This window comes from Pseudorasbora parva, chromosome 15, assembly GCF_024679245.1.
Source record: "Pseudorasbora parva isolate DD20220531a chromosome 15, ASM2467924v1, whole genome shotgun sequence".
In the NCBI taxonomy this organism is placed as follows: domain Eukaryota; kingdom Metazoa; phylum Chordata; class Actinopteri; order Cypriniformes; family Gobionidae; genus Pseudorasbora; species Pseudorasbora parva.
The window spans coordinates 10,809,279-10,817,944 of record NC_090186.1 but is presented as its reverse complement, the minus strand read 5'-3'; the positions used below and the strand labels follow the sequence as shown (position 1 = coordinate 10,817,944).

Genomic DNA, 8,666 nt, shown 5'->3' with positions numbered 1-8,666 from the left:
CATGTTCCTCTGCCTCTTTCTGGTTAAAAAATGTTTATAATAATAATTAATGCTATATTAACTATTCCAGGTTATTTATGCATAGCATAAAAATAGTTAGTAGCCTATAGCATGCTATGCCACTTTCATCAAAACCTATTACAAAGCTATAGCAATTTTAGGTCATTAAAAACGATAAACAGTTATTCTGGAACAGATCTGCGTCTTCCTTATCCCGTTAAAAACATATTACAATGTAACCATATTCCGTCCGTTTGGAAAAAAAGTTGCACTTACTGTTGGTTACAAGCAGCATTTGCCATCAGACAGGTAACGTAAGCTAACATAAACATATTTTTGCTAGCCTACCTGCTGCAAAATTACACCATTTTTGTACAAATAGAGTTATTTTATATAGTGTAATTTATCACTTACCACTATCTTGTTTTTTCTCTTTTTTCTTTTCTGGATTCCTAAAGCATAATTCCACTTCATGAGGAGGTTTTGTATTTGCCGGCAGCAGAGATCGCGTGGTTGGGTGGCTGCTGTCAGCGACGACTGAGAGGGTCCCCTTGAGGGGGATTCCGATAACAGTGTCATTGCACTTTACTGCATTGACTATGAAAGGGGCTCTCAAGCAGTTTGTCGTTGCATTTTATTCTTAACCTGTCGTTGTCTTGAGGCCCCAGGCCAGCTCGGGGCCCCAAGCAATTGCTTGACTTTCACTTTCGGACGGGTACCCGAATATGGAAGTGAATGAGGCTTTGCGATTTTTTTTTTTTTTTTTTTTTTTTTTTTTGTATCTAGGCCTACGTGAAATTCTGCATCCATTGTACGATTTTTTTATTTTATTTTTTTCCACCTCGGAAGGGCAACGTGAGTCGAGAAGGGCATATGGGCAGTTGCCCGGGCAACCTGAGCAACCCCCCTGTGCACGTCCCTGCATGTTAACAAGCATATTGTTTGTCTTGTGGCTTTGCTGTTGAAACAGTGAGTATTTTAAAGGTGTCCTGTCACACAAAACAGTTTTTACTTATATATGTTGGGTCCATATGTGTTTGTGTTATGTTGTGAATGTGAAAATGAACTGCTACCTCATCTGTCAGCTCTAGTCACTGAAAAAAATAAGCAGAGAAATCAGGCAATTTACTAAAGCTGGTCAGTCTGACGTGTGCTGCGTCCAATTCGCATACTTTCCGTCCTAAATAGTGTTCGAAAATAGAATTAGTATGTCCCAAATCATAGTATGTTGAAATGATTATTCCAATGATTGGATGGTCTACTATTTCCCGGAATTACTTCCGTATTACTTCTGAATTCGAAGTGCAGATCTGTGCACACTCTAACCACAACCCATTATTTTATTATACATTACACAACCCATATTGCCCATTGCAAGTTGGACAAGGATTCAATTAGAACTACCTAATTGTTAGAAAAAAATACAAACATGACGGATATGCAAGTCCGACGGTTAAGTATGCTTTAGAGTAATGGGCTTGAGTGATCCATTATCAGTATTTAACCCGACAAAAATATATTTATTCAGTGTTGTCCACATTATATTTCACCTGCAGTAGCATTGTGAACTTTTGTAATGATACGTTTGGCCATTGACTTTTTAATGCATTGTTGTATTTAAAATGCAAATGCATGAGGAGAGTCTCTGCATTAAAGACCCATAAATGGCAGATCAACGTGCTACTACATTTCTCTCCGATACGGTAGGAAATTATAGTGAATGTCGAGGATTTTAACTGTGACGGAATGTACGTAACTAAGCAATAGAGTCTGCTAAAGATTAGGAAGTAGTATGTCCCAAAGCTTGCATACTCTTCTGCTACACATTCAAAAATATGTGTACTTTTTCTTCACAAAAAGGAATGAGACCACGTCCACAGAATTCGTCTAGCTCAGTTACAGTTTTCATATACAGCAAGGATGGCTGGATATATATATAAAGGCAGATGACTCGCTGTGGCGACCCCTAAAGGGAACAGCCGAAAGAAGAAGAAGAAGAAATATATCACCTATTAGGGACACCTGTTCAATTTCTCATTAATGCAGTTATCTAATCAACCAATCACAAGGCAGTTGCTTCAATGCATTTAGGGGTGTGGTCCTGGTCAAGACAATCTCCTGAACTCCAAACTGAATGTCATAATGGGAAAGAAAGGTGATTTAAGCAATTTTAAGCGTGGCATGGTTGTTGGTGCCTGACAGGCCGGTCTAAGTATTTCACAATCTGCTCAGTTACTGGGATTTTCACGCACAACCATTTCTAGGGTTTACAAAGAATGGTGTGAAAAGGGAAAAACATCCAGTATGCGGCAGTCCTGTGGGCGAAAATACCTTGTTGATGCTAGAGGTCAGAGGAGAATGGGCCGACTGATTCAAGCTGATAGAAGAGCAACTTTGACTGAAATAACAACTCGTTACAACCGAGGTTTGCAGCAAAGCATTGTCACGTTACACTAAAGAAACTAAGGTGAGAACTCAATAGCAGAGAAATGTGAATTTATTAAACATAAAATAAACATAACACAAAACAAAACCCACGAGGGGGCAAAACAACTGCTTCCAAAAACATAAACTCAAAACATACCAACACAGGGAAGCAGGAGACGTAGACATAACAATGATTCCACAAAGACTGACAAACACAAGAAGCTTATAAAGGGAAAAAAAAAATTAAGAGGAAACAGGTGGGAGAAATCAAACACTAATCAGATAACAAGGGGGGAGGGATCAAACAACTACAGGAGCACATGCTCAAAATAACAAAACCCACATGTACACACAGGACAGGCATGTGACACTACCCCCTCCTTACGGAGCGGCTTCCATACGCTCCTCTAGGGGCGCGAGGGACAGATCAGGGAGAGACGGACCAAGGCGGGACGGGAGGAACAAACCAAGGCGGGACGGGAGGGACAGACCAAGGCAGGACGGGAGGGACAGACCAGGGCAGGACGAGAGGGACAGACCAAGGCGGGACGGGAGGGTCAGACCAGGGCAGGACGGGAGGAACAGACCAAGGCGGGACGGGAGGGACAGACCAAGGCGGGACGGGAGGAACAGACCAAGGCGGGACTGGATGGACAGACCAAGGCAGGACGGGAGGGACAGACCAAGGCGGGATGGGAGGGACAGACCAAGGCGGGACGGAAGGGACAGACCCTGGCGGGATGGGAGGGACAGACCAGGGCGGGATGGGGGGGACAGACCAGGGGGCGGCGGGGGGGACAGACCAGGGCGGGGCGGGAGGGACAGGGGAAACAGACGAGGAAGGAACAGACAAGGGAAGGGTCAACAAGGGAAAAATGGGGAGGAAAAAAAATCAGGAGGCCATGGTGGCCCACAAAGTTCAATTGGCAAGTAGTGCCCACTGGGTCCAGGCGGCATGGGCAGAGCAGGACGCCTCAGTGGCACGGGCAGAGCAGGGCGCCAGGCCAGCGCGGGCAGAGCAGGATTCCAGGTCAGCGCGGGCAGAGCAGGACGCTGGGTCAGCGCGGGCAGAGCAGGATGCCGGGTCAGCGCGGGCAGAGCAGGACGCCGGGGAAACTTCTCCGGTCTAGCAGTGTCCACCGGAACAAAGTCCACCGGCACTGGGACCACCGGAATTTGGACCACCGGCATCAGGACCACTCAAACACGATCCACCGGCACTGGGACCACCGGAACACAATCCACCGGCACTGGGACCACCGGAACACGATCCACCGGAACTGGGACCATCGGAACAGGCACGGAGGGAGCCTTCCTTCTCCTCCTCTGTTTCAAGACCACCGGAACAGGGTCCACCTTAGCTGGGACCACCGGACTCAGGGGAAGAGGCCTCTTCCTCTGGCCAGTGAAATAATCCACCGCTACGTCAAATGTTGACCCCTCCAGTGCTCTAATGACGATCCACTCTAATGGTTCATCCAGGGCATAATTGAAAAGGTCCTTCAAAGCATCATCGTTGTATCATTCTTCAGCCGCCCTCCTGAACTTCTGCGCAAACTCCCTTAAGTCAGTTCCCCGTTGCCTCATAGCACCCAGGGACCTGAACTTGACTATACAGTCCCATTGGGGACAGGAGACAGTAGAGGTTGGTGGTTGCGGCGAGTCCGTTCTCCGCTGAGTTCTCATAATGGTGGAATCCTTCTGTCACGTTACACTAAAGAAACTAAGGTGAGAACTCAATTAAACACAAAATAAACATAACACAAAACAAAACCCACGAAGGGGCAAAACAACTGGTTCCAAAAACATAAACTCAAAGGGAAATGGGAGACGTAGACATAACAAGGATTCCACAAAGACTGACAAACACAAGGAGTTTATAAAGGGAAGAAATTAAGAGGGAACAGATGGGAGAAATCAAACACTAATCAGATAACAAGGGGGGAGGGATCAGGCAATTACAGGAGCACATGCTCAAAATAATAAAACCCACATGTGCACACAACACAGGACAGGCATGTGACAAGCATTTGTGAAGCCACAATACGTACAACCTTGAGGCAGATGGGCTACAACAGCAGAAGACCCCACCGGGTACCACTCATCTCCACTACAAATAGGAAAAGAGGCTACAATTTGCACAAGCTCACCAAAATTGGACAGTGGAAGACTGAAAAAATGTTGCCTGGTCTGATGAGTCTCGATTTCTGTTGAGACATTCAGATGGTAGAGTCAGAATATGGCGTAAACAAAATGAGAACATGGATCCATAATGTCTTGTTACCACTGTGCAGGTTGCTGGTGGTGGTGGTGTAATGGTGTGGGGGATTTTTTCTTGGCACACTTTAGGCCCTTAGTGCCAATTGGGCATCGTTTAAATGCTACTGCCTACCTGAGCATTGTTTCTGATCATGTCCATCCCTTTATGAACCTGTGATACTTCCAGCAGGATAATGCACCATGTCACAAAGCTCAAATAATTTAAAATTGGTTTCTTGAATATGAAAATGAGTTCACTGTACTAAAATGGCCCCCACAGTCACCAGATCTCAACCCAATAGAGCATCTTTGGGATGTAGTGGAATGGGAGCTTCATGCCCTGGATGTGCTATCCTATCAATATGTGCCAACATTTCTAAAGAATGCTTTCAGCACCTTGTTGAATCAATGCCACGTAGAATTAAGGCAGTTCTGAAGGTGAAAGGGGGTCAAACACAGTATTAGTATGGTGTTCCTAATAATCCTTTAGGTAATTACATGTCAGCCAATCAGATTCAAACAGCTTAGCTTGTTGAATATTAATGAGAATAATGAGAGTCTTCCTGCAGGCTTTTTATACCACGCGAGAATGGCTTGAAGCAAGGTAATGGTAGAGTCCATTGTAGAATTTCAGACATTACCATAAAATGTGATTAAATATTTTTTTATAATAAACATTATGCCACAAATGCTGTTGATTGAGCTTAACTTGTATTGAACAAAGAATATTTTTTAAATGGAAGCTAATTTTGATTAGGTGCGGTGTGTAATTGACAGAAGGCAATATAACCTACATAACTATGTTTTCAGTGGTGTATAAAGACCTTACATATATAATGAGCCATTATGTTATTATTACATTAAAATGAGCCAATTCTATCTTCATACAACGTGGGACCCCTTATAGTGAAGTCACCATTTTGCGCCGTCATGTTTCTACAGTAGCCCTAAATGGACGAACTGCTCTACAGAGTGCTGCTACTCTCTGCTGTCTCAGACGACAACATCTTTGTCCTGTGTCAGCCATCGTAGCTATGTGGTTTGAAAGGGAGGGGTGGGTTGTGGGCGGTTGCAGTTCGCAACCTCACCACTAGATGCCAATAAAATGTACAAAGTGCACCTTCAAAGTCGACATGAAACAGAAGTTGCAATAGTGTTTTCTTTCTATTGTGATGTATATCCGAGTGCTTCTCGGGTAAAAAAAAATTAGCTTGGGACTTGTCAGTCTGAGATTGATTGGATGGTTGTTGTTTGCTATTGGTCGATCTCATGTGATTGACAGGTTGTCCCACCCTCACGCCAGTACACACATCATCAGAGAAGAGACTTCACTGCAAGAGGGAGGGGAAGATATTTTGATTAAAGATCACGAGGGAACATGAATTTACAAAAAGATGTGCGGATAAATCATTTCTAATAAATAGGCTTACTTGCAATACTCCATAAAAAATAAGAATTGTCAATTTTGATTTCATGGTGACTTTAAGTGTAGATGAATGTTGCCGGAGAGTGTGCAGACGTTTGCAGGTCTGTTAAGGGATAGAGAGTGGCATAAATCAGAGGAGATGGGTATTGTTATGCTTGGAGTTGTCTCTGCTCTAGGACTGAGCTCACTCTCAGAGCTGCTGGCAGATTTATACACACACACACACACACACACAATTTATTTTACATTGACAGATTGAGCTGAAATATGAAATCATTCTGGACATGGGCTGCACTGTTGGCAGGAGCCGTGTGTGTGTGTGTGTGTGTGTGTGTGTGTGGCCTGGTAATCCCTACGTTATGGGGACAAAATGTCCCCACAAAGATGGCAATATCCGAAATCCTTGTCCTTGTGGGGACATTTTTAGGTCCCCATGAGGAAACCATCTTATAAATCGCACAGAAGGAGTTTTTTTGAGAAAGTAAAAATGCAGAATGTTTCCTGTGATGGGTAGGTTTAGGGGCAGGGGCAGTGTAGGGGGATAGGATGTACAGTTTGTACAGTATGAAATCCATTACACCTATGGAAAGTCCCCATAAAACATGGAAACACAACATGTGTGTGTGTGTGTGTGTGTGTGTGTGTGTGTGTGTGTGTGTGTGTGTGTGTGTGTGTGTGTGTGTGTGTGTGTGTGTGTGTGTGTGTGTGTTGATTTTGGAGGCAAAGTGAGTGGATTGAAGAGGAATGGATCAAAACAAGGAGATCAGAAGGTTTAGAGGATGCGGACAAAACAATAAGTCAGAAAAGAGACAAAAACAGCATACTGTGAAGATATTGGGAACAAACAAAAAGAGATTGTTCATTTTTGATTCATAGCTGTTAGCATCAGGGTTATTTATTGTGTAACCCCATATCTGATGGAAATACATGGTCTGAAAGCCTGGTTGAAAACATAACTTCTTTAGCAGTAGCCAATAAGCACTGATCAAATGGCCGAATAAGACCTAACCTGTTTGGAAGGAGACGTCCCATGCATCTGCAGGTGGTGGTATGATAGATAAAGAAGAAAACAAAGCAAGAAAAAGTGGAATGCCAGAGAAAATACATTTGTTTTAGATTAAAACTTTTTTTCTTACTGTTCACATTAAAGGTACAAACTTTTTTACCATGCCTTCATTTTTGCTATTTTCCAACTGCCTTTTAGCTTTTGTTTTAGGCTTGTTTCAAACCAAGACGTTCTTGAAACTACACTATAAAATATTAAAGGGGTTTCATGCGATTTAACTTTTTTCACTTTAGTTATTGTGTAATGTTGCTGCTTGAGCATAAACAGTATCTGCAAAGTTACAGCGCTGAAAGTTCAATGCAAACGGAGATATGGTCTTTTAAATTCACGGCAGTTTATTGCCTACAAAAACGTCCGGTTTGGACTACAACAAGCTTCTTCCCGGGTTGGTGACATCATAAACCCTTGCTAGTGCAGATGTGACTTCTGGCCGTAATGGTAAGGGCCGTGGCATTTCCTGATAAACTTTGCTTGGCACTTCAGCCAATAAAAATACTTGAAACTACATTTTGGCCATCTAACCAATCTAAGACCATTGCGTTTTTCAGAGGGATGGGCTTCATAGAAGCAGGAAGCAAACGAGCCTTTCAAAGGACACTGGAGACAGCGGTGTGGAATAAAGGTCGAATATAAGAAAACATTTTTTTAATTTTTTTTTATGAAATATACAAATATAATTAATTAAAAAACACAACCAAGCCTAGAAAAAAAACACGGAACCACCCCTTTAATTCCATGTTTAAAGCTTTGATGATTTTAAATAAGAGAGATAAACATAAAACATTTATTATATGAAAATTACATTCTCCTTGTTTTAGTCATTTAAACAATTTAACAAAATAAAGTTGGTGTGCTGTTTGCTAAGTTACCACTGAAGATCTTGAAATATGTTGAAGTGTGATGGGTGAAGTTCCACACATCTGACCAATCATAATCCGCCATCCGCCATTTTTGTCTGACAAAGCAGACAAAGGGCCCTATCTTGCACCCAACGCAATTGACTTTGTTCACCGACGCATGTGTCATTCCTATTTTGCACCCGCTCAAAGCGTGCTTTTCCCTACACAGAAGCACGTCGCTAAACTAGTGAATGAACTTGCGCTCCCTGGGCGGTTCCGCGCAAAAAAGGAGGCGTGTTCCGGCGCAAACAATCCCTGGTGCTATTTTGCGGTTCCATTAAACCAGCCTTTCTCAAAGTGGGTGCCGGGGCACACTGGGGTGCCCCCTGACTGTGTCAGGGGTGCCGCCAAAAAATTACGAAGGCTAAAAAAAAAATCTGAAATTTCATATATAAAATATATTTGAATTTATATAAATACATTCTTCTTCTTTGTATCCCTTTCGCACGTACGATCACACATTCACACTTGTGATCAGAACGGTCAGTGCATCACGTTCATTCAAATGTAAATTCAAATGTGCTTTTGCGTTGGCTTGCACTGAGCCAGAGACAGGCGCGCTCAGAGCTGTCATATATCACAACTTTTC

At 43.1% G+C, this 8,666-nt stretch overlaps 1 protein-coding gene across 1 annotated transcript; it reads left to right on the top strand.

Moving 5' to 3' along the window:
• Positions 1–3,382: 3,382 nt before the first annotated feature.
• Positions 3,383–3,841, top strand: LOC137041826 (period circadian protein-like). The gene has a single exon (XM_067418498.1). It carries the CDS (start codon positions 3,383–3,385, stop codon positions 3,839–3,841), a length of 459 nt encoding a protein of 152 aa, XP_067274599.1.
• Positions 3,842–8,666: the final 4,825 nt, after the last annotated feature.